Source organism: Patella vulgata, chromosome 3 (assembly GCF_932274485.2).
Source record: "Patella vulgata chromosome 3, xgPatVulg1.2, whole genome shotgun sequence".
Lineage (NCBI taxonomy): Eukaryota > Metazoa > Mollusca > Gastropoda > Patellidae > Patella > Patella vulgata.
In genome coordinates, this window is record NC_065881.2 from 6,044,456 (window position 1) to 6,070,767 (window position 26,312).

At 38.9% G+C, this 26,312-nt stretch overlaps 1 protein-coding gene and 1 long non-coding RNA gene across 3 annotated transcripts in view; one reads left to right on the forward strand and one right to left on the reverse strand.

Moving 5' to 3' along the window:
* The window catches only part of LOC126815878 (uncharacterized), a 31,487-nt gene extending 31,090 nt beyond the window's left edge, over positions 1 to 397 (reverse strand). For both annotated transcript variants that reach the window (XR_008787665.1, XM_050541889.2), the window contains exon 1: positions 190 to 397. Coding sequence is in view for 1 of the 2 variants with exons in the window: in XM_050541889.2 (XP_050397846.2) it covers positions 190 to 250 (61 nt within the window). In the remaining variant the exon portion in view is untranslated. The remainder of the gene's footprint in view (positions 1 to 189) is intronic.
* Positions 1 to 26,312, forward strand: part of LOC126815970 (uncharacterized) — a 66,139-nt gene that overhangs the window by 39,220 nt on the left and 607 nt on the right. The window contains exons 2-3 of the long non-coding RNA XR_007678141.2: positions 9,932 to 10,052; positions 23,184 to 23,309. This is a non-coding gene — a long non-coding RNA (uncharacterized LOC126815970). The remainder of the gene's footprint in view (positions 1 to 9,931; positions 10,053 to 23,183; positions 23,310 to 26,312) is intronic.

A 26,312-nucleotide genomic window follows, 5' to 3' on the forward strand; every position in this document is an offset into this window, starting at 1 on the left:
ACACGTTGACACATCGGTCTTTAATGTTAGCTACATTTTAAAATGTCCTGTTACTTGTAGTTAGTTTTTTGCTAAGTCAATACCGGGGTGAAAATTAAGGTTGCTGATGTTAGAGTTGGCTAGAACAAGGCTTATATTGTACAATACGAACGATAACATTGTTGTGTCGGCTTGGCTTTTCCTCCTTACCTGTTATTAGGATAATACAGCTAGTTATAAATACTCCAAATAACCGACTCAACTTCGCCATTGTTAAACACTGTAAATAAATTATATCCTGGTAAAATTTAACAGGGTTGACAAGAGTTTTAAATCACATGCTTCTATTGAAACACCTGGAAAGGTTTCTGAACACAAACTTATACAGACGTTCTCTCACGCGACGACTCGATACCACGTGACTTACGACAATCATATATCGTCTGCAACCAAGCGTTTTGCTGTTTGCTGTGAAATCTGCATTCACCTTACACCGTGCCAATAGTCTTCCAAGTCTGTTTAGCCTTTATATTGGAAAACCCTTTTAACTTAATCAAACCCGACACTAGCCACTTTCGTAGGCTAAATGGCCAAAAAGTGAATAGAGCTGCGGGCTTCCATTCGCAGTTCTTGAATGACATACGAGACCAAATAATCCATATTTAATATACGTATAAAGAGAGCATTGTACGTGTTAAGATTTGGCTTCAACGGTCTCTATAGTATATCATAATTCATCGTATATCAATCATTTTCCCAGTTTGACAACACAATGAGGACTTGGCCATGCTTATCCAACATAAATTTATATTAAAGAATAAACCGAGGTCCCGTGTATACAGTGGAATGCACGTAAAAGATCCCCTGGCAGTTGGAATTCGATATAAGAGTAGGCGATAGTGCCGCTGCCCGTGCAAAATTTCCCTCATAGCACACTGTATGGCGTATGCCCGTCTTCATTAGCCCAGTTTAGGAGTAGAACAGTAGGACGTTAAACCCCATTTCATTTCATTTCATTTCATTTATATTAAAGAAAAAACAGTGCAAGATTTATCTAGAAGTGTGTATACTTTAATACAGCCATTAAGAGCTGCTTAGCATACACGCCTTTCTTCTCTCTTTTTTTGTAAACATGACAGCGGTTTCTCTTTAATCTGAGGGGGGTTGGATGGCTGAATGGTTAGCGTGTGCGCGCTGTATCATAAAGTCTGTCATTGAGTCGACTGGCGTGGTTTCGAATCCCCGGTTGTACGTGGCAAGGAGTAGGGTCGCCTGTCCAACCTCGTGGGTTTTCTCCGGTTTCCTCCCACTGCTAAAGACCCCTACGCGCAAGCGAATTATGTAAATAAAATTAAACCATATGTTAGTCCCGAAATGACCTAGTTTGTGTCGAGTGGACGTTAAACCCCATTTCTCTCTCTCTCTCTCTCTTTAATCTGCCCTCGATGGCCGATAAGGAGAGACAAGTTACAGATAAAAAAAACTAATTTGTCACTTGTGTATTTACCATAAAAGTCACGCAGTAAATAAATTAATTAAAAGAAAGAATGCCTATCGTCATTTGTTAACTACATTCTTGGACCTGTCTTGAATTTTGATACATTAACATTATGCAAAAGTATGCAATAGAAACCATTATCGGGTATTCGGGTCCACAACTCCCAAGGTTACCGAGAGAGAGAGAGAGAGAGATGCACGACCGACCCGACTCCTTGTCAGGTACTAGCGGGGAATCGAATAATAAAAGATACAATATGGGAAATAAGATAAAGTATGCAAAACTATGCAACGGAAACCATTAGCGGGTCCACAACTCCCCAAGGTTAGAACGGAAACAGCAGATTTCAGATGCCGTTAACCATTTCCTCTATTTCCAATTCGATTAGTATGCATGATCAATCGGCAGTTGCAGGAATTGCTTCATCTATTATATTAAATAACCGTATGGATAATCTCCGTTATTACTGTTGAAATGAAATGAAATGAAATGGAGTTTAACGTCCTACTGTTCTGCTCCTAACCTGGGCTAATGAAGACGGGCATACGCCATACAGTGTGCTATGAGGGAAATTTTGCCCGGACAGCGGCACTACGGCCTACTCTTATATCGAATTCCAACTGCCAAGGGATCTTTTACGTGCACGCCAATGTGTACACGGGACCTCGGTTTTTCGTTCCATCCGAACGACTAGACAGCTTTCCTTGTCAGCCCCTCCATCCTGCATCACTGACAAGGGAGAACCACGCCGGAAAAGCTGGATGAACTTTCTCGGCCAATGCAGGGATCGAACACCCGACCTCCAGGCTAGCGAGCTAGCGTCTTACCCACTTAGCCACGTGATCCCCCTATTACTGTTGAAGCATTTGGCTAAATGTATTAAAGGACATGTGGAAGTGAAATGAAATAAAATGGTTTAGAACTGAAATAAAATGGGCATTAACGTCCTACTGTTCTATTCCCATGCTGGACTAATGAAGACGGGCATACGCCAGACAGTGTAATGTGCTATGAGGGAAATTTTGCCCGGGAGCGGCACTAAGACCTACTCATATATCAAATTCCAACTACCAAGGGATCTTTTACGTGCACGCCAATGTATACACGGGACCTCGATTTTTCGTCCCATCCGAAAGACTAGACAGTTGTCCTTGTCAGGCACCCCGTCCTGCACCACTGATAAGGGGGAACCACGTCGGAAAATCCCGATGAACTTTCTCGACCGAGGCAGGGATCGAACCGCGACCTCCTGGCTAACATGCGCGCTGCAACATAAAGTCTGTCATTGAGTCAACTGGCGTGGTTTCGATTCCCTGGTTGTACGTGACAAAGAGTAGGGTTGCCTGTCCAACCTCGTGGGTTTTCTCCGGGTCCTCCGGTGTCCTCCCACTGCTAAAGACCCCTACGCGCAGGCGAAGTATGTAAATAAAATTGAACCATATGTTGGTCCCGAAATGACCTAGTTTGTGTCGAGTGGACGTTAAACCCATCTCTCTTTCTCTCTCTCTCTCTCCCCCTCTCTCTCTCTCTCTCTCCCACTTAGCCACCGTGGCTCCCGAAAAGAAAACAAACGATAAGAAAAAAACAACACCTCGTATGATGAATGTGAATTTCTTGGAATAAAAAAAAAACATCAAGCAATAAACGTGAGCGTTTATCTCTTCTGTTAAATCAATACTTATAGCATTTTAATTGGCCTGTTATGAATTACAACTGTCATTGTATCCGGTCTGTTTCCCTGTCATATTTATTGGCTATTTATAGCTTGTGTTATCAATATCTGGATTTATACAACCCTTATTGATCCCCTGAACTATACTGCACAATTTAATATATAAATTATTAATGTGTAATTTAATTAGCTTAGTTCATGTAACTATGTTAATTGTTTGCCATGCTGCAATAATTGATGGATATGGATCCACTGGGTAAATTACTCACGAACGCTGTAGCTATACGGACGTCCCAAATAAATAAGCAAATATCCACTAAGAGAGATTATGTAAGTCGTATGCCATCATCTACATGTACGCTTCCTGGGGATGGGCGCGTTGTATCATAAGGTCTGTCATTGAGTAAACTGAGAGAAATGGGGTTTAAAGTCCACTCGACACAAACCAGGTCATTTCGGGACTAACACATGGTTCAATTTTATTTCAATAATTCGCTGGTGCGCATAATGTATCTTTAATTAGAGGGAGAGAGAGAGAAATGGGGTTTAACGTCCACTCGACACAAACTAGGTCATTTCGGGACTAATATATGGTTCAATTTTATTTCAGTAATTCGCTTGCGCGTAGGGGTCTTTAGCAGTGGGAGGAAACCGGAGAAAACCCAAGAGGTTGGAAAGGCGACCCTACTCCTTGTCACGCACAACCGCGGAATCGAAACTACGCCGGTTGACTTAAGGACAGACCTTTTGATACAACGCGCACGCGCTACCCTCTCTCGACCCCCCCCAGGTATACCATACTGCACACAGCGATCCACCTACGTCATACGAGAATTGATATTCTCAGCCGGAGCTAGCTGTAGATAGGCAGCCTAAGTTTGGGATGCAGGTATACCTCACTCTCTCTCTCTCTCTCTCTCTCTCTCTCTCTCTCTCACCAGTTTATTATAATAATAAAGAGCAAATTTAAAACAACAATTCAGTTACAATGACGTATACAATGTTTCCATCTTGAAATAAAACTGGTGGTACTGATGTCACAATAGGTTCAGTTGGGTTCATTACAGTACAAATAATACTTCGTACAAAAACTATTCCCGAGAAGATTTTATAACAGAAGGAAGTAGGTTTTAACTATTGCCAAATTTTATCGTATTATAATGTCATTTACATGTGTTTGTTTGTCAGTGTCATGGCAGACACGTTGATAAAACAGAAGGAATTAAACTTTTAAATTAACTCGTTTAATTTGCACGCGTAGTTTAAAAAGAAAAAAACGACGCGTGGGATCTACTGTTAATTTCTGAACCAAAAACATCATCCGGTTTTCTCATCAATTAAGCATTAACGTGGTATTCGCGATCTAATTTGGGATTAGCGATGAGAGTTTTGCTTGCTGGAATTCTCATACGTTTTTCTACATTCACTTTTAGTTGGAAGTTTTGATGACGTAAACGTATCACGAATGATAGAACCATACTGATAACGAAGGCTAAATCTATTTGTTAAGGCCGGCTCAATTTTTGTCAAGGTCGTTGAGCTGTGAATAAAGTTAGGGCACGTAATTGTTGGCAAGATTGTAGGTTAGGGTTAGTATTAGGGCTAGGTCCAGGGTTGGGTTTAGGGTAAGCATTGGGGCTTGGTCCAGGGTTAGGGATTAGCGCTAGCTCTGTTTACATCTCGTGACCTATGACGAAAAATTGAGCTGGCCTTATCATTTAGCACTAACTGATAACTAATGTGTTGTTTCAGAAATAATGGTTATATCATAATACTCCCGTCGATATTTCTCTATGCATTACCTTTCAATGAAAGGTCTCTAATGAGTTCCAGTCTGTTATTACCTGAGTTTCTGGCACCTGAGTCTGTATGTTTATGTTGCAATTTGTTGTGTTATCGGCGTTTCAAATATATTAAAAATATAACCAATTTCCACATTAAAGGTTGTTAAAAGATTAAATGTTTTTCATCTGTGGAGGGTGTGTACGGCATGTGTGTTATCTTCAAGATAAGATAGAAGTTGCATTCCACCATTTCGGGGCGGGGGGGGGGGGGGTGGATGGCCGGATGTTTAGCGCGTGTGCGTTGTATCATAGGTTATATCATTGAGTCATTTAGATTCCCCGGTTGTACGTCACAAGGATTTCCTCCCACTGATAAAGACGCCTACGCGCAAGCGAATTATTAAAATAAAATTGAACCATGCGTTAGTCCCGAAATGACGTAGTTTGTGTCGAGTGGACGTTAAACCCATCTCTCCCTCTCTCTCTCTCTCTCTCTCCGTTAGATACAGATACCCCGTGAATTAAACCGCTTCTCTTTATGAATGTCGAGTGGACGTTACCCTTCCCCCACCCTCTCTCTCTCTAATTAGTTTCTACCTCAAAATATAATCTGTGATGACGTTTAAATGTTCATAATAAGTATCATTCTACTATTGCTAACCTGGAGGTCGGGTGTTCGATCCCTGCATTGGCCGAGAAGGTTCATCCAGATTTTCCGCCGTGGTCTCCCTCGTCAATGATGCAGGACGGAGGGCCTCAATCGTCTAGTCGTTCGGACAGGACAAAACCAAGGTCCCGTGTACACATTGGCGTGCACGTAAAAGATCCCTTGGCAGTTGGAATTCGATATAAGAGTAGGCCCGGGCAAAACTTCCCCCATAGCACACTGTATGGCGTATGCCCGTCTTCATTAGCCCAGTAGGAGCAGAACAGTAGGACGTTAAACCCCATTTCATTTCATTTCATTTATCATACCTGTATTATTCAATATCAGGTAAAACTTGTATGATTTTAAATGTAGAGTTGGATTCTATCACAAGATATGTCGACCCCCGTGAAAAACCTGCAGAATACAGGTAATTGGTAGTTACTTTAATCTAAATGCATCAAGAGGTATTTACACAACACTCCATCCACTTTCCAGGTATTTGAAGAGATGTTTTTAAACATCTCACCTGCTTGACTAATGAGCTATACCACCTGTTATTAACGGTAAACTGTGAACCCTACCACCAAGCCAATTCAACCAACACGACCGCCACAATTTCAATTGTTTCTCTACGAGTTTTGTTAGTTTTAAAATCGATTCAACTCGAGGCCATGTGCCAACATTTTCTCTAAAGCAAACACAGCTTGTTCTGCCAGTCAAAGAAATCTGAAAGCTACTTTCGATTTATTTTAATTTAGTATTAATGACTGTAGTCCTCGTTGTTTACCTTTTCATCGTGACTATTAAGTTATAAACGTGTCACCCACTCCTAGACAGGGATATTACAATAGCATGGTCAGGATCCCTACACGAATCCCTAGAAAGGTTCTCGAAACACCGCGTATTTAATGGTGGTCCACGTGCTCAGACAATAGCTAAATGGACACAGTCCCTCTATTGTATGTATGTTGGTTAAGGGAAATACGACCCTATGCCCATTGTTAATATTTGTATAGCTTGGGTAATGTATTCTTGTTTTGTGTATTTTTTTCTCAAATATTGGTATTGTTGAGGTAAAGCACAAATGAGTTATCTAATTATCGAATTACCAATACTAGTGATTAATCGATAAAGGAATAATCCATGACGCACACGTTAGTGTAATTTTATACCGGGTGGTTGTTCAGAAGAAAATAGAAATTAAATGTTGTTTAAAGTTCTACTGTTCTACTCCGACTGGGCTAATGAAGCCGGACATACGCCATACAATGTGCTATGAGGGAATTTTGCCCGGACAGCGACGCTACGGTCTACTCTTATATCGAATTCCAACTGCCAGGGGATCTTTTACGTGCATGCCAATGTGTACACGGGACCTCGGTTTTTCGTCCCACCCGAACGACTAGACAACTGTCCCTGTTAGACCCCCCCCCCCCGCCCTGCACCATTGACAGTGGGAAACCAACTTTCTCGACCCACACCGGGATCAAATCCGGGACCATCAACCAAGCGAGCCAGCGTCTTATTTTCTTAGCCACCGTGGCTCCCAAAAGAAAACAGACTGGTAAATCTGTAACTAGTGTCAGGATCATTAGGTCTTTTACAAAGAGAGCGGAGTATAACTTTACCACTACAACGGTAAATTCTCAAGTTTTAAATAGGTTTACCACATGCACTGACAGACCAGTGGACACCTTTCTTTATTAAGGGGTGGTTCTGGCACATAATTTGTTGTGGGATATTGTTATGGAATTTTAATGCTAATGGTGCTTAGATATTTTATTGGAACCCGGGGCCTACTTGTAAGAAGAGATATCAAATATCGAAATAAATTAGCTGCTTACAGTAATGATTAATGACAATTAATGTCAGAGGGAGGTTTAACGTCAATACGACACAAACTAGGTCATTTCGGGACTAACATATGGTTTAATTTTATTTCAATAATTCGCTTGCGCGTAGGGGTCTTTAGCAGTGGGAGGAAACCGGAGGACCTGGGGAAAAGCCACGAGGTTAGACAGGCGACCCTACTCCTTGTCACGTACAACCGGAAAATCGACACCACCTCAATTGACTCAATGACAGACCGTATGATACAACGCGCACGCGTTACCCATTCGGCCACCTCTCCCGTCAGGTGAATACTAACACTAGATACACCTAGCCTATATCAGACTGGATTTTTAAAATCCTTAAGACCGTGGTAAGGATGCCACCTAACAACATGGCATACAGATCACCACTTAGCCACTTTGGGAGAAAAAATGCCACCCTCAAATTTCTTATGAACTATAAAACACAACACGACCAACCGTTCATTCGTCCATGGGAATTTACGTCCACTCCCACTTAGGGTGATATCTTAGACAAACTTAGCCACTTGGGAGAAAAAATGCCACCCTCAAATTCCTTATGGGCTATAGAACACGACATGTCCAGTCGTTCATGGGGTTTTACGTCCACATCCACCTAAGGCAGTGATTCTCAACCAGTGTGCCGCGGCGTCGCGATCTTCCTAAGTGTGCCGCGAAATTTTGAACGGTACACTAAGAAAATGTGAAAAACCACGTGACCCCAATTGAGTATTCACTGGTGTCTACTGATAAGTTCATAGCTGTGTTTTTCTTTATTTAGTTTGAGTCATTCTATGTTTATATGGCTAGTTTCTGTCTACGGTTGCATATATATTTAGTCAGGTGTGCCGCTATTTTTTCCATGTGTTCCATGGTGTGCTGTGGACAAAAAAAAGATTGAGAACCACTGATCTAAGGTGATATCGTAGACAAAACTAAGGACTAATCCTTGATAATCTTTTAACACCAACCCATTGATGGCCTATTTACCGTGTGAATAATTTTAATCCCCCAAATGTATTTTCAGATAGTGGATAGCTTTCCTAGTACGATTTTTAGCACGCCGGACCATAGACCACTTTTACACCCATTGGAGTATAGCGAAACGTTATAAATCAACCGTATAATTTATTACCCACCTTTTCAATGTAGGTAAAAACCAATATATCTACAGGTAGACATACGTGAAATTAAATCCCGGGTCAATAGGTCATGGGTTAAGCATGCAGAAGAATTCAAATTAAAATATCATTTAAAATAGCAATGTGATATGAGGCTCGTCAAAGTGATAACAACAACAAAGTCATAAAGACGGCACTGTCAGCTTTATGATGCTATGGAAACTGTCGAGTACAATGTCAGGGGATAGACGCAGATTAATTCAGTTATTGGGACGTTTTGCTTGATTTGATGGGTTGATTAATGAGATGTTCGGGTAGATTAATCTAGTTATTGGGATGTTACTCGGGTTGATAGGCCATGCAGTGTGAATGAGTTTTATGCCATTTGGTTTATGAAATGCCCCAGTACGTGATCATCAGTGAATGAAATGTTGCATGTTGTGACAGTTATATCCTCGATTGACGCAAGGTTCTCCACAGCTTACAATAATGAACGGACCATTAGTTTTCTCTTTGGGAGCTGGATCACATCTTATTTAATGTGGCTGAAATTATAGTGCAGATAATAGCTAGCAACATGGGGGCCACGGTGGCTAAGTGGTTAGGACGCTGGCTCGCTAGCCTGGAGGTCGGGTGTTCAATCCCTACATTGGCCGAGAAATGTAGGACATTAAACCGCATGGGCATTTCATTTCATTTCTCCACAGCCTGGGGGGTTGGATGGCCGAATGGTTAGCACGTTCGTGCTGTATCATAAAGCCTGTCATTGAGTCGACTGGCGTGGTTTCGAATCCCCGGTTGTACGTGGCAAGGAGTAGGGTCGCCTGTCCAACCTCGTGGGTTTTCTCCGGGTCCTCCGGTTTCCTCCCACTGCTAAAGACCCCTACGCGCAAGCGAATTATGTAAATAAAATTAAACCATATGTTAGTCCCGAAATGACCTAGTTTGTGTCGAGTGGACGTTAAACCCCATTTCTCTCTCTCTCTCTCTCGACAGCCTACAATAATAAACGAACCATTAATTTTCTCTTTGAGATCTGGATCACATCTTATTTAATGTGACTATGCAATTTTAAAGCAGATAATAGCTAGCAACAAGCTTTCATAAAAACAGCTTAGTCAGCTCAAAGAGTTAAAACATTTTTTATCGTTATTCTCGATGCCTTAACGTAATGTTTATCGACAGCACCGGTATTTCTTGATGACATCGCCAGCAAAATGTCAACATTTGATTCATAATTCCAATAAAGCGTGATGAACACGTGAAAAAAAATCGCTTTTTGTTATAGATTGACACATTGCGAGGCCTTGGTAATTTCACGGATGTGAAGCTCAATGAATGTTGATTGTCTTAATGATTTTTTTTCTATTTTTAGGAAAGAGTTTATAATGGGGAAGAATAAAAAGGGTAAAAAGGCAGCAACTGTTTCCACAGACAAGAAACCTGGTGGTGTAAAGAAGCATAAAGCTAAACCAGTGGCTACCAATCTTAAAAGGGTAAGATGTAATATATTTAGGCCAAATCAGAAAATACCTTTGGCCTTTAAAAAAACACAGTCTGATTAAAGATAGGTTCCCAGAAAAGTATTTATCGGGTGGTTATTTCCAATAAAAGTATGGCAATTTTGGTATATATAGAAAGTAGAAATATCCAATCTTACTAGAAAAATACTGGATGCCCTGAAAAACACTCATGGAGCGCATACAGGACAAAACTGTAAGGGTTTCCCTAATCGACAGCCCGACGATTAGGAGTGTCTGCACGCGTGACGTCAAAGGTCGCACACGGAGATTGAGCGTTTGATGTACATGTTGATAAACTTTATGAAGAGTTAGACGTACAACACTATTTGAGTTAAAAAAAACACGGGTAAAAAACTGTGGCAGTGGATAATACGAGAATTTAATTAGGCTTCGATATTTGTAATAAATAGTTAGCTATTAAAGACAACATTGTCTTGTATCCAATGAAATCTCCCCCGACTTCTCCCCGGTTGCTAGGTACTGAGCGAGTAAGTCACGTGACACAAACATGACCTCTTTTGGTCGATTTTTTTTATAGTAAGGGTATTTCTTGGCAATTGCAATAATTTGAGAAGGATTTGAAGCAAAAGTATGATCAATTAATTAGTTTGAATATGTTTGTAGTCCAAATATATCATCAAATCACCCAGTTTGTACGCGGGAATGTATCTTTAAAACACAGATCCTATTTCGTTTCGTTTTTTTTATAGTTCAAAATTTCGTTTTACTTGCCTTTGCTACATTAGAACCTGGAAAGTTGTTGTCATTGACGTGTTCTGGATAATGTGAGGGATAAGCCAATGAAACGGTCTGTTTCGGCGAGATTTTGGCGTGAGGTGCACGGAATTGTGGGGAATCCTCTAGAAACATCAATGCTGACGTTATACAGTCAAAAGCCGTTCGTATGACCTATGACGCGACCTCCCAAAACAACTGGTCAGATCTTTATGTAATCTTTATCTTTATCGAAATTATAAAAAAACAAAACGAAATATAGATCTGTATTTTAATCAGATTGCAAAAAACAGGGTCGGCGATTTGGGCTATAGCAAATAAGGTCGGTCAGTCGACGATTTGGGATAAAACAAATAGGGTAGGTCGGTCGGCGATTTGGGCTAAAAAAAAATAGGGTCGGTTAGGTAACCGCATACTAAACTAACGCTGTCTGTCTACAATTAGCTTCGCTTGAGAACAGACACTAAGCTAGTTGACCGACATTTTAAGTCCTAAATCGACGATTTTAGTCGAAAACACTAAGTATACTTCGAGAATTTTGAGATGTATTTATTCCACTGATTAATAAAATAGAAAATCTTTACTTAGTCTTTGTGTGTATGACAGATGTGAAACGGAATAGAGCCACATTATTATTTTTTGGATATGGCGGCCATTTAGGGCAGAGATCTATTCTTGAAGTAGTTAGTTCTCTGTGTGCAGAATGGGGAAACCGTAAACACAGCCGTGTGCCGTGTATACCTTTTTTTAAATTTTGGGCTATCCCCGAGATCCATTCATTTAATCTGATATGTACGTTTGTTTGTGATTTATGCGTATTGTGTCTTATCCGTAGATTTGTTTTGTGTATTTGTGTGTGGTGCAGCCCCCCTGCACTTACTAACAGTATGGCTTTGATTAGATTTAGTGAGAATTTGAGGCCGATTGGGTCCCCGCGAGTCTTGTCAAATAACACCGCTTTCGTGCCGTATTAAAATGTTCTCGTTTCTGGACATTTGTAATTATCATTTCACTAAAACAGACCCGGGGGGGCGCTAAAACTGTTCCGAAACATTCTAACCCAAAAATAAATTAGTGGATAATTTTATGGATACACAATTACTGAGTTTAATACTAAGCGACGTTTCAACGAGTATACTCTCATCTTTATCAAGTAAATGATACAGGTATGTGAATAGTAGACAAATATATACACAATATGCAACAAAAATAACAATTAAATACAATTAAAACTTAACACCTTTGATTAGGGGCCATTTACAACAAACCCTAGACAACGGAAACTCTTACAGGGATTAAAAGGAGGGGATTCCTATTATTTATAAATGACAATCAAAGAAAATAAATTATTAAACTGGCCGACTTTCACAAATTATTATTGGCTTTTGATGACCGTTAAAGATAACACTAAATAGTCTGGAACTGTCTTGACTTGTCAAAAAGTTGTTTTTTGTGGAGTAATAAGAATATTATCATATTATAGAATTTACCCATATTCAAATTAAACAATCCATACTTCCTGACTGTAATTAAGGACAGCAGCACATTCGAGACCGTTGACCCTGTATTGAACACTCTGAACAGAGTGTGCGTACCTCGTAATACCTATAGCGGGATATACATTGACCAGAAGAACTACTTATATAATTGAACATGGTCTTTGTAAACGAATATCACCTACTTTGATCTTCTTCTTGTCCTGTATGGTTTCAGGAATTGTTGTTATAGATTTCTGTATAAATTATCCTCATAATATTTGTATTACTGTATTAGCTTGATAACGTTGAGAGAAAACTCTTCGAAACGTCGCCCAAATAAATAAGTAGCTGTTTTTTCCAAAAGTATGTGGTATAGTTTATTGCTCTATTCAGTTACTAAATGCCTCTTAAAGTTTACAATCATGTTTGCTAATAGCTTATTTATAGAAGTGGAAGGGAGGGGTGGCTCGGTAAATAAGACAGGATTTCACTAACTAGGCGATACCTGGCTAGATCATCCTGTTGGCCGAAAAGGTACCTTGGGAATTTCCAACCTGGTTCCCCTTAGTTAATGATGGAAGACGGAGGTACTGGCAAGGAAGGGCATGCGTCTAGGGGTTCGGATGAAATGACAACCCGGGGTCTCATGTATAGCATTAGCAGCATCTTAACGGTCCCTTGATACTTGAATTCGGAGTAAGATTAGGACGTAGCGCTGCTGTCCGAAATCAAATTGTACCCAATGTCCCATTGCATGGCATATGTACCTCTTCATTATAGCCCGGTCGGTGCAATACGGCAGGGAGGTGAGGAGGGAGATGGCCGAATGGTTAGCGCGTGTGCGTTGTATCATAAGGTCTGTCATTGAGTCAACAGGCCGGTTGTACGTGACAAGGAGTAGGGTAGCATGTACATCCTCGTGGGTTTTCTCCGGGTCCTCCGGTTTCCTCCCACTGCTAAAGACCCCTACGCGCAAGCGAATTATTGAAATAAACCGTATGTTACTCCAGAATTGACATAGTTTGTGTCAAGTGGACTTTAAATCCCCCTCTCTCTCTCTCTTTCTCTCTCTCTTCTCTCTCTCTCAAAACATCAGTCGGACGTAAAACCCCATTTCATTTATAGACAGAAGAAAAATGTAAACGACAGAGTTATATCAGAAGCTATAATACGTGTTCTATCAACTTCTATCATGAGTCATGGACCGTTTAACTAATAGCTTCAAAAAAACAAATCCTTCCCATTTCGCCTGGAAACTTCCTTCTTTGATCCCATCAGTAACATGTCCTGCCCTTAACGTTTTAGAAATCTGTAGTTTGTTCCACCGACTTATCACGTTATAGATAAATCAATAATGGCGGTCTCTGGGCTAATATGATAAGCTAACCATTTCACTGTAATAGCCTTTTAAAAGGAACTATCTCTCAATATGCCATTAACAATATAATCCCATAAAAGAGGCAGGAAACCTTTGAATAATGATAAAAGGTATACAAAAAAATTCCAAAGCCACGGTGAATTCAAAACAAGTCTCAGACATTAAAGAAGCCTCAATCTGATCCTATTTCGTTTCGTTTTTTATAGTTCGAAATTTCGTTTTATTAGTCTTTTTACTTGTCTTTACTACACTAGGATCTGGAAGAGATGTTGTATATCCCGCGTTCTGGATGATGTGACGGATTAGCCAATGAAACGGTCTGTTACGGCGAGTTTTTGGCGTGAGGTGCACAGAACTGTGGGTAATCCACTAGAAACACCAACGCTGATTGGTCAATCAAATGTCTGACCTCATAGGGTCAAAGACCGCTCGCATGACCTCTGACGCGACCTTCCATTACCGCTGGGCAGATCTTAATGTAGTGTAGGCCATCGAAAGTATATAAAAAAACGAAATTTGAATCAGATTGAACGAAGTCTATTATCACTAGAAAATGTTTAGTCTGCAAATAAATTTCCCATCCTCGGAAGAGAGGAAATATCCATAATGCTAAGTTCCCACAGTCGTGCGATGCGTTACGATAGGATTGTCCCTGTTGAGTCCACGATCTGGTATGTGAAGATACGTTCGGATACGTTTCGATACGATCAACACAACTACTACGACTTACCTCAATATATAATAAGACCTAATAGGATTACCACGAATTAAAACCGCGATAATGGGGAACTAGCATAAAGCAGGCTCGCAATTAACCTGCGTTTGTGTAACAATGAACCCGATGAACAGAAAATTGGATTTTAGACCGTTTGATTTGGTTTTGATTGAGCAAACTCGTTCTACCCGAGTAATGGTTTAATGGCCGTATCATTTGTTAATGTCTGATATTCTTCTAGCCACGGCGGTTTGTTAAACATTACGAGTATTTTGTTTAAATTCCTGGCGCATGTTCAGTAACTTGGGCGACCTTCTGTTATAATTTGTTCACGACTAGTGGTGGGAACTAGACACCGAACACAGATGGTCCGGACCATCCTCTGTTCAAAGATGGCTGCCCTCATGGACAAAAATTCCTTGTAATTTGACTTTACTTTTTGCACAAATAATGCGTAATTTTTAGACATAGATTCAGACATCAGAGACAAAAAAAAACCCAAATATCTGTTTATTGAAGTATCAACAATTTAAAATTCTTTTAAAGGACCCAAGTCCGTAACTCAAAATCCTCCAAAATCTTCGACATCGAAAACACGAATTATTGGTCAATTTAAATCAACATTGATGATGTAAACTTACCGGGAAAAGATGAGCTTCTGATATCCGATATTTAAGATAAAATAATTTTTTAACATTGGTACACGAATCGTGTACCATAATGCGCTTCAGCCCCAGTTGTATTGAGAGACTCGAGGGACGAGGCTAGACACATTGCACCAAATCAAATGGAGTTATGTTGACAAGAATAACTAGACGCTAGAAATTTGCACTCGATTGAGATTGCTGACCTATTTCGCCGAACATACCTGATTTGAAATTGGAGTAAAAACGGAAACCATTAAATGTAAATCAGTTTATATACATTCGTATTACAGTATTATATGCGTTGCGAACCACTTTTGTGAATTTCTAGGTCCCAAATGTTAGCGATTTAGCTCCTTTAAGCTTTCCTAAAATCACATACTTAACAAAAATAGATTTTTACTACATATTCTACACTTTCCGCCATCTTGGAACTACCCCGACCATGCCACAATAGCATGGTTCAGTATTTTCAGTAAATGAAATTCGGATTAAGTTCGTTCGGAAGTTTCAGGTTTAATCCGGGGTTTTCCGAAATTTCCTATGGATTTTCCAGCAGTCAGGTTTTTGCAAGGCGCATGTCCTGGCAATGAGAAAGCGCCTAGTCGTCCGTATGGAACAAAAAACCAAAGTGCACCAGTCTACACATTGACGTGCACGTAAAAGAACCTTTGGCAGTGGGAATTCGATGAAGTGTAGTTTAACAAAACTATACAGTTATATGGGACAACAATCACTGGTTTATTATTGTTGTGATTGTTGTCCCATATAACTGTATAGTTTTGTTATGTTTCCAATTGCTAAATGCCACTAAAGGATTATAAGTGTAGTTTAGTTCGATCTCGGTGATGCCCGAGGATGTATCTAGACTTTCCAGCCAGGGTCCCCTTGTCCGATGTGCAGGACGGAGGGACAAGCAAGGATAAACCACCGAGGTTCGCCAGTCAATGCATATTAAGCGGATATGACGATTTCCAGGCAAAATGATCCTCATATACGGGCCTTCATCAGCCCCATTGGTGAAGAGGGGCCTTCAACCTCATTTCATTTATTTTCTTGTATAAATCTTTGTGGAAGAGTTAAGAGTTTTTATCCTTTTAACTTATGGCATGATAACCCAGGCTACTTGTAATTAGACACTTGTAATATCCAGTCCTGCTAAAGACCCCTACATACAAGCGAATTATTGAAATAAAATTTGAACCATATATGTTAGTTCCGAAATCACCTAGTTTGTGTCGGATGGACGTTGATCTCTCTCTCCCCCCCCCCCTCTCTCGTCTCTCTCTCTACCCTCCCTCCCCCCCCTCTCTCTCTCTCTCGTCGAGCCGAGTCTTGTGAACGTGGTTACTTGACGATGCTCTTTAAAACACAAGATGTCGCTTGTGATAGATTCTTTAAAATACCGTTACTGTTTCAACTATTAGCATTTTAAACCCATTGTAAATAATTAAAAGATAAGTAAAAAGTGTAATTGTAATGGTGAATATAATCAATGATCGGATCTCTAGAGAATGAAGTAACAATAGGTTCATATTTTATTCAACCAATCACAATAGGATCACATGGTTTAAGATGAACTAGCGGCGATAATTCTAATCTGATTAGAGAGAGAGAGAGAGAGAGAGGGGGGGGGGGGTGACGTCCATTCGACACGAACTAGGTCATTTCGGGACTAAATTAACATGGGTCAATTTTTATTTCAATAATTCGCTTGCGCGTAGGGGTCTCTAGAAGTGGCAGTACATCGGAGGACCCGGAGAAAACCCACGAGGTTGGACTGCAACTCTACTCTTTGTCACGTAAAACCGAGGAATGGAAAACAAGCCAGTTGACTCAATGACAGACCTTATGATGCAGCGCGCATGCGCTAACCAACTGGCTCCCCCACTCCTCCTTGCCACGTACAACCGTGGAATCGGAACCAAGCCAATTGACTCAATGACAGACTTTATAATACAGCACGCCTGTGCTAACCATTCGGCCATCCAATCCTCCATAACACGAAGACGTATTAGACTGTTTAGACAATATGTTTTAGACTAGACATAAGAAATTGTATTTATTGGACCAGGGGAACTTATTATTTATTTATAATCATGACACTTACACGATCATCATATAGAGAATTTAAAACTCTTGGGAGTCGGGTTCTTTATTACAATATTGGATATTAAATCGCGATGTCTTGTAAAGTTGGTTTATATTTTCAATAGAAAAGACAAGTGCTTGAGAAAACATAAAACGTTAAACGTTAAGTTATTAAATGGCGCGTTGGTCCTAATCCACCCATATCGTGGTCATCCGGTGGTCAAGGGAGTTGATTATGAGCTTGTTATGTGAATATTTTTTTATAAAAGTAATGTAGGGCTGACATAACATTTGAAGCCATAACGAACAGAATATATGGGAATCAAGTTTCATCTTCAATCGAAGGCTTGATCTCGTTTTACATGTAACTCCGTACATCTTATCAACGCCTTCACGTAATACCCTGCATATTTCGGCACTAATTTCGATTGGCTACTGACCCAGTTTAAGAGCGTATCAGATTCTTCGGTCATCGCGAATAGCAAGTCTCGCGGTTTCCAGCTAAATTGTAATGTCAAGGTTTCTGTGGAGGTCGCCATGTTTTATTTGAGTGTGTTTGTGTCACAACCTCTGATTGGACGCTACTGTTCACGTGTCTTCGGTGAGGGGAGATAACGTAGCTATAAATTCGGGAATTGAAAAGCAACCAAGCAACGCCAAGATGTTGTAAAACTCGCACAGTTGTTAATCTTCATTTCAGGGAGTATAAAGCTCTTTCAAACTACAATCTAGTCGTAATTGCAAGATGAATCTGTAAACAGAATATCAGCCTAAAAATGATTCAATTCCGTTCAGTATTTACAAAGATATGATGAATTAAAAAATTTACAATAATCGCCATCCCATGCGAACTATATAAACAAACCAGCGCCACATATAAGTGTTGTGTAAAACTTTTCGCAGGGACCCCTTTTATTTCTATTGAATTCAAGCCAGGATATTCTCTATCGCTGATATTTGGGTTTTGTATTCTTAATAAAATGGGGGATCACGTGGCTAAGTGGGTAAGACGCTGGCTCGCTAGCCAGGAGGTCGGATGTTCGATCCCTGCATTGGCCGAGAAAGTTTATCCAGATTTTCCGGCGTGGTTCCCCCTTGTCAGTGGTGCAGGACGGAGGGCCTGACAAGGACAGCTGTCTAGTCGTTCGGATTAGACGAAAAAACGAGGTCCCGTGTACACATTGGCGTGCACGTAAAAGACCCCTTGACAGTTGGAATTCGATATAAGAGTAGGCCGTAGTGCCGCTGTCCGGGAAAAATTTCCCTCATAGCACACTGTATGGCGTATGCCCGTCTTTATTAGCCAAGTTCGGAGCAGAACAGTAGGACGTTAAACCCTATTTCATTTCATTTCATTTCTTAATAAAATCCATTTGAGTACGTTTAGGCCTTCAGCCAAAATTTCGAGCGTGAAGTTCGGCTACAAGGCCCTCTCTGCTAAACAAACTATACATTTTTGAGAAAGCTTATAACACCAGGAACACAAATCAAGCAAAATGTTTGCAATAACTCGATTTAGGACCTGATGAATACCGTTATAATTGTCAAGTCAATGCTATATTTATACTAACAATTCTGAAGTTGACATAAAATTAAATATTGGCTAAAAAAACGGATGCTTTCATCCTCGGCAAAGAATATGGTATTGGTTAAATTTTGATTGAAACCAAATTGCAGGAAACATAATGGACAAGGGAGCATACGGCATTTTCTTGTGAATAAAGCCGAGAACAATTAAATATTGTCCGAAAACTGCACATGTCTGATCGTCTACTTTAACTTAGTTTGGTTGTAGCGACAATCTGGTTTAAACACAGATCCTATTTCGTTTCGTTTTTATAGTTCAAAATTTCGTTTTACCATGGACCTTATCTGGATCTGGAAGAGTTGTTATTTAACTCGTTTTCTGAATGGTGTCAGGGATAAGCCAATGAAACGGTCTGTCACGGCGAGCTTTAGGCCTGTTTTGCACTGAACTCTGGGTAATCCACTAGTAACATCAATGCTGTTTGGTTAATCAAATGTCTGACATCATAGGGTCATAAGTCGGTCTTTTGACCCCTGACGTGACCTATCGCTCAGATCGTCATGTAGTGTAGGCCATCGAAAGTATAAAAGTATTTTAATCAGATTATTTGTAGCGATTGTTCATTTTAGTTTAGAAGTATAAAAATATAAATGCTACTTATATACCAAATTGCAGGAAACATGATGGACAACATACGGCACTTACGTGTGAATAAAGCCAAGAACAATTAAATATTGTCCGAAAACTTCACAAGCGGTTTAACTTAGTTTGGTTGTAGCGATTGGTCATTTTCGTTCAAGTTGCAATTTCACATTTTTAAGTTATATTTTTAAAATGTATTAAAATAAAGCCTTAAAATAGATGGTATCTATAAACAGTCCTACCTTGTTAAAGAATAATCCTATTAATTCTATAATTCACTATTGCCAGTTGAGAAATTGTCAAAAATATCATTTTAAACTTCAAATTAAAACGTTTGGGGGGGAATAGAAAAACAAGGGAGGTAATTGTGTTATTATTTCCGGGGTCAAAGGATTTTTAAGTGGGAGATTAATACCTATGATCGTATTATAGTGAGTTGACAACCTATTGAGCAAAAGACATAGAAATAATTATGTTTTGACTTTCTTAGAAAATATGAAATTATCGCTTTCAGGAGTGTAGACATATAAAAGCTGATTTTAGGATTTCTAGATTTGTTTTTAGTGTAAGTTGAATCTATATTTTGATAGTAATAAAGACGGTAAGATGAAGTCAATAACAAGCCTCACTTCATCTAGATAGTTTTACCCTGAATAAATAAACCAGATCAGAGAAAATAAAACAATCGGTCAGTCATCACTATAAATATATCTGTAGTACTAATTGATACCATTATCTATGTTATTTCAAACAAGGAATCAGGCCTGGAAATAACGATTTCAGTGGTTCCAGACAACATGACACTAATATCATTAACAACAGAGAGAGAGAGAGAGAGAGAGAGAGAGAGAGAGAGAGAGGGGTTCAATTTTTATTTCAATAATTCGCTTGCGCAGGGAGGATACCGGGGGACCCGGAGAAAACCCACGAGGTTGGACAGGCGACCCTACTCCTTGTCATGTACAAACGGGGAATCCATGAAAAACAGATAAAAACCAATCTGTGCCATAAAAAATGGCCACCACCAGAGGGGTTGTATCTGATATTGTCTGTGACAGGTGTCTCATTTCCAGACTTGGATGGAATATAACAGTAAACTAATAAAACGGACTTTATTGGTTAATTATGCAATAATTCCTTAATTCCAATTTTTTAATTTAAAATAAATGGAACATAACGCATTTTATTAGTAAATTATTCATACATTATTGGTCAAACGGTTTGCACTAGCAAAGTTTGCATTTCTAATCGTTCTTTTTGTTTTTTGGTTTTTTTTGTTTTTGTTTATTTTAGCAATCCAGTATAAAGCTTCCTACAAAGAGGAATCGTTGAAGGAAAGTCGATTGTTAAATTTTAAGTCTCAGTTTCCTTATTAATGACACGTGGCGAGGTGTATGCATCCACGTGTGTTTGTGGAAGTCAGATGCTTAAAGGTGTATTATACAAGAGCTATATTTTGGCTTCAAATGTTATATGCATTATATATTAGGCATTTATTCACATACACGCTTATAAACATCTCTCTTGATGGATGGGGTAGAACCATCGCGCCATGTAATAATTTAACGTTAAAATGGATAATCGAGACTTTGTTTATTATCGTAGCAATGGTACTTGACGATCAAGAGTCGAGACTATCTGGTTCCAAACTTTAAACCCTCGCTCAGGATAAAATAATTTGACTGAAATATTGAATGTATTCATCTATTTTCTAACCATTATATCACGAACGACCAACTCTTTATCTAAATCTTATCTAAATTTTATAAATAAAAAAAAAACCCCAACGATTTCGGAAATTGTGAGATGCTAATGGCAAGTGCGGATTACACGTGTGTGGGGGCGGAAGTTGTAAATCAGTTATCTATCTTTAAACCTAATCATTTTATTCTAGATTAAATCCTATCGTGTCAGTGTTTAGGAATTCAAATGTCTTTGTTAAGCCCCACTGTCAATGTGTACACGAACATCGAGTTTCAACATTTTTAAACATATCAACAGTTTTTTTTTTCAACATTTAGTTCCGAGCACACAATACAAACAGAATGCTAAACATGCCATTGAAAGAGGAATGCGAGAGAGAGAGAGAGAGAGAGAGAGAGAGAGAGCAAAATGTGTAAAATCCAACAATATTATCTAATATATCACCGCTAATATGTATTTAAAACCACGAGGTTGGACAGGCGACCCTACTCCTTGCCACGTACAACCGTGAATCGAAACCACGCCAATGAAAGACCTTATGATACAATTCGCACGCGCTAACCATTCGGTCATCCAACCCTCCTAATCTATATTAAGAAATAAGGCGTTGACATAACGTTTACAGTATATACACTAAACTAGATCTGCGACGCAGCTATGGCGGATTTCACCGGTAACCTTTAAATGGCATCACTTTCTGTGCAAACGAAAGTTTCCAACACATATCGATAAACGTCAGTTAAATGGACATAATTATTACCCAGGTGTTTTAGGCGACTTCAGAAAAAGTACATCACTTCCGGTGCTTGATTTATTTTTAAAAATACCAGATTCAGTTACATATGGTAGTAATTTCTTCGTGAAAATCATTCAGTTTAATAAGTAAATATATGCACATTTAGAATTTTCCCAATATAAGGTCCCTGGTTTATAATTACCCGTCTAACAAGTATTATTAAAGGGACAGTCCCAGTTTTCACTGGGTGTCTGAAAAACAAACATATTTCTTTGAAAAGCATATCGAACCCCTAAATAAAAATGTTTAGCCCATTTACATTGTCTGAAAGTATCAACTCAAATTATTAAACCGTTTGGAAATCAACAGTTTATGTGGATTATTTGACTCCTTAGATGACTCGCTTCCAATTTTTCATTAGAAACAGTTATGGACAATGGGTAATTGAAGTCAGAAATTTAACGGGCATAGTTATACTGTTCCATTGAAATCAACAAAGATAAAACCGAAAGTAGAGTATTTGTAGATCAAATGATTTGGACCATTAAGCATCTATTGGCGAACAATTTAAGACAATAGAATAGTCATTGACGTTTTTATTGAGAAACAGTTTAGAAAGGTGACAATAGAATACTAATTACCGTTTTGCATAATTTTCGAATTTCCCAAACTATGTTAAGCCATAATATTATTTTTGATGTATTTGTAATGTAGTTTAAGAAAAGTTACAGCAATATTGTGACAGTTGTTTTATCCCCATCTTTGACCAATACAGTATTATACAATTTGTATTGTTATTGCGTATGTTTATTGTATTTCAAAAATGAAATGAAATGGGGTTTAACGTCCTACTGTTTTGCTCCGAACTGGGCTAATGAAGACGGGCATATGCCATACAGTGTGCTATGAGGGTAATTTTGCCCGGACAGCGGCACTACGGCCTACTCTTATATCGAATTCCAACTGTCAAGGGATCTTTTACGTGCACGCCAATGTGTACACGGGACCTCGGTTTTTCGTCTCATCCGAATGACTAGACAGCTGTCCTTGTCAGGCCCTCCGTCCTGCATCACTGACAAGGGGGAACCACGCCGGAAAATCTGGATGAACTTTCTCGGCCAATGCAGGGATCTTATTGTATTTCAAATTTCCTTACAATCATATTTATATATTTTCGTACACGGTGAATGAATTGAATATGGACATTTACATTTTATTGATTATATCTTTTTTCAATTCATTCACTGTGTTGTTGTATTATGTGTGCTTTGATCAACCATGTTGGCATAAAATTTAATATAGCTTTGAAGTGTGGAATCCTAATTATATTTCTATAATAATCGTGATAGCTATCATACTTGATTACACGTTACAGGTAATTAGGGTTCAGTATGTCAGGTAATTTAATGCTAAATGGCTTTAATATGGTGATTGTATTCTTGTTTATTTTCAGTTAAATCAGATCAATAAGACTAAAACAGAATGTTTAGATAAAAACTATTCTGGTTTTAGAAATTCGGTTATAAAATCCGCTCAGGAATCGAAGAAAGCTAAAAATAAACCAGCAGTGAAAGAACAGGTAGGTTAAATCAAGAGTAAATATAAAATGAAATAAGTACTTATTTGTGTATAGGATAGTCGTAAATATATTTAATCCAGAATTAATGACTAATCGTGATTAGAGTAGGACTCGATACAGTAATTAAAGCTGAACTACTGTCGTGATTAGAGTAGGACTCGATACAGTAATTAAAGCTGAACTACTGTCGTGATTAGAGTAGGACTCGATACAGTAATTAAAGCTGAACTACTGTCGTGATTAGAGTAGGACTCGATACAGTAATTAAAGCTGAACTCCTGTCGTGATTAGAGTAGGAATCGATACAGTAATTAAAGCTGAACTCCTGTTACACGGCATTACAATTGAGAGAGAGAGAGAGGGGGGGGGGGGGTAACGTCCACTCGACGACACACACTAGGTTATTTTGAGACTAAATTAAAATAGAAATTGGCTCACCACCAATCTGATTAAATTACAGATTATTTCGTTTCGTATTTTTTTTATACCTTCGATGGTCTACACTACATGTAGATCTGACAAGCTGTACTGGGAGGTCGCGTCAGGTGTCTTACGATCGGCTTTTGACACTATGACGTCAGACATTGATTAATCAACCAGTGTTGACGTTTCTAGTGGTTTACTCACAGATCCGAGCATCGCACGCTAATCCCTCACATCAACCAGAAACCGACTTATAAAACAACTCGTCCAGATCCTTGTGTAGGAAAGACAAGTAAAACGAAATTTTGAACTATAAAAAAAGGAAACGAAATAGGATCTGTGTTTTAATCAGATTGGCTTACCACTATAATATTAGTATTCGTAGACACCTTTTGCTATGTTGCCTTTGATGACAAAAGTCCTTGTGACGACACAGTCGCTGATGGCAATGTCCTTGATTATAATCGATTGTTTTGTATGTTCAATGTTATATTTACTCGTTATTTGTTAGTGCTAAGTCTGATCGATTATATCGATAAACGATAAGAGGTGTTATGATTCTCGTATCTCTTTAACGCCTTTAACGAAACAATATTTGTAAAATATTAACCAATCTTTGTAAGAAGTTAAAGAGAGAGAGAGAGAAATGGAGTTTAACGTCCACTCCACACAAACTAGGTCATTTCGGGACTAACATATGGTTTAATTTTATTATAATAATTCGATTGCGCGTAGGGGTCTTTAGCAGTGGGAGGAAACCGGAGGACCCGGAGAAAACCCACGAGGTTGGACAGGCGACCCTAATCCTTGTCACGTACAACCGGGGATTGGAAACCACGCCAGTTGACTCAATGACAGGCCTTATGATACAGCATGCACGTGCTAACCACTCGGCCATCCAACCTCACTGTAAGAAGTGAAAACATATTATATTATGGTCATCTACAGACTTAAGGAATCTGTTCAACTCTAATTCTTAAAGATGTCGAAAATAACATAACGTTGTTTTGTTTTTTTATTTATATCAGTGACGTCATAGAGTGGTAAACAATATTCATTATTAGAGAATATTGTCAATACCTGATGTTAAACCTCTAGAATTTCTATATTAAAATTCATTATACAAGAGCTAAATCTGTCTATTGCAGGTCTTTCTTTAGGTCTGAAATGTTATCTAAATTATTAATTAGACATTTATTATCCTATCCAGATCATAATCAACTCTCGATGTCATCGCTAGCCTGTGATATAAGTAGATTTAGATACGTTTTGTGGTCGATGCAGTTACTTTAAAAATAGATAATCGAGACTTTGTTTAATATCGTAACATCGGTAGTAACGACAATCGAGGCTAATCTATAATGGTATATCGCATATCTATGCTCAGAGTGAAGTAATTTGAATGCAGTTTTCAGCATATTCTCTTTTCATTATCTATTTTTAACTATTATAGCAAGAACTGACAGTTCTTTATCTAAACCTTATATAATACCCCTTTAAATAAACATAGATTAGAAGAAAACTGGATATTTAAACCCTACATAATGTCGCTTTAATGTATATACATATTCAACATTTAGTATGAACAGATTCCCCAGTTGTACATACCAAGGAGTAGAGTCGCCTGTCCAACCTCGTGGGTTTTCTCCAGGACCTCCGGTTTCCTCCCACTGCTAAAGACCCCTACGCGCAAGCAAATTATTGAAATAAAATTGAATCATGTGTTAGTCCCGAAATGACCTAGTTTGTGTTGAGTGGACGTTAAACCCCATTTCTCTCTATCTCTCTTAGTATGAACAAAGACTCAATAATCACAAAAAATCATTCTGCTTTGTATAGATTCATTTACACGTCAAATTCTCGTCTCCAGGAAGCATAACACATGACGGCGGACGTTCTAACAAAGCGTCAAAGAAAACAAAGCTTTTTTCTGTTATTGTCATCATTCAATAGTTGTCAAACATCAAAGCATGTCTTTATAAAAAATTTGTTTAACTTTTTAGTAATTTGATGAAAGTTAATTGGTTTATATATATAAAATATTGATTTCCCTATCTTCGTTCAAATCGATCTTATAATTTGGTCTAAATACTTTTATTGTGTTTAACTTATTTGCTCTACGCTAAGTTTGTGCAATTAAAGGCCCGGTATCCCAGACGAAAATTCAAAATATATACTTACAGGCGATAAAGAATAAATATTCGGTTGAGCCACAGTGGCTAAGTGAGTAGGAGGCTTGCTCGTTAGTCTGGATGTTGCGAGTTCGCTCCGGGTGTTGAATGAGAAAGTTCGCCGTGTTTTCCCCCTTGTCAATAGTGCCCGATAGACGGAGGGCCTGACAATGAACAGCTGTCTAGTCGTTCGATGTATACATTGCCGTGTACGTAAAAGACCCCTTGGCAGTCGTAAAAGATCCCTTGACAGTTGGAATTCGATATAAGAGTAGGCCATCATAGTGCCACTGCCCGGGCAAAATTCCCCTCATAGCACACTGTATAGTGTATGCACGTCTTCATTAGCCCAGTCGGAGCAAAACAGTAGGACGTTAAACCCCATTTCATTTCATTTAAAAGACAAATG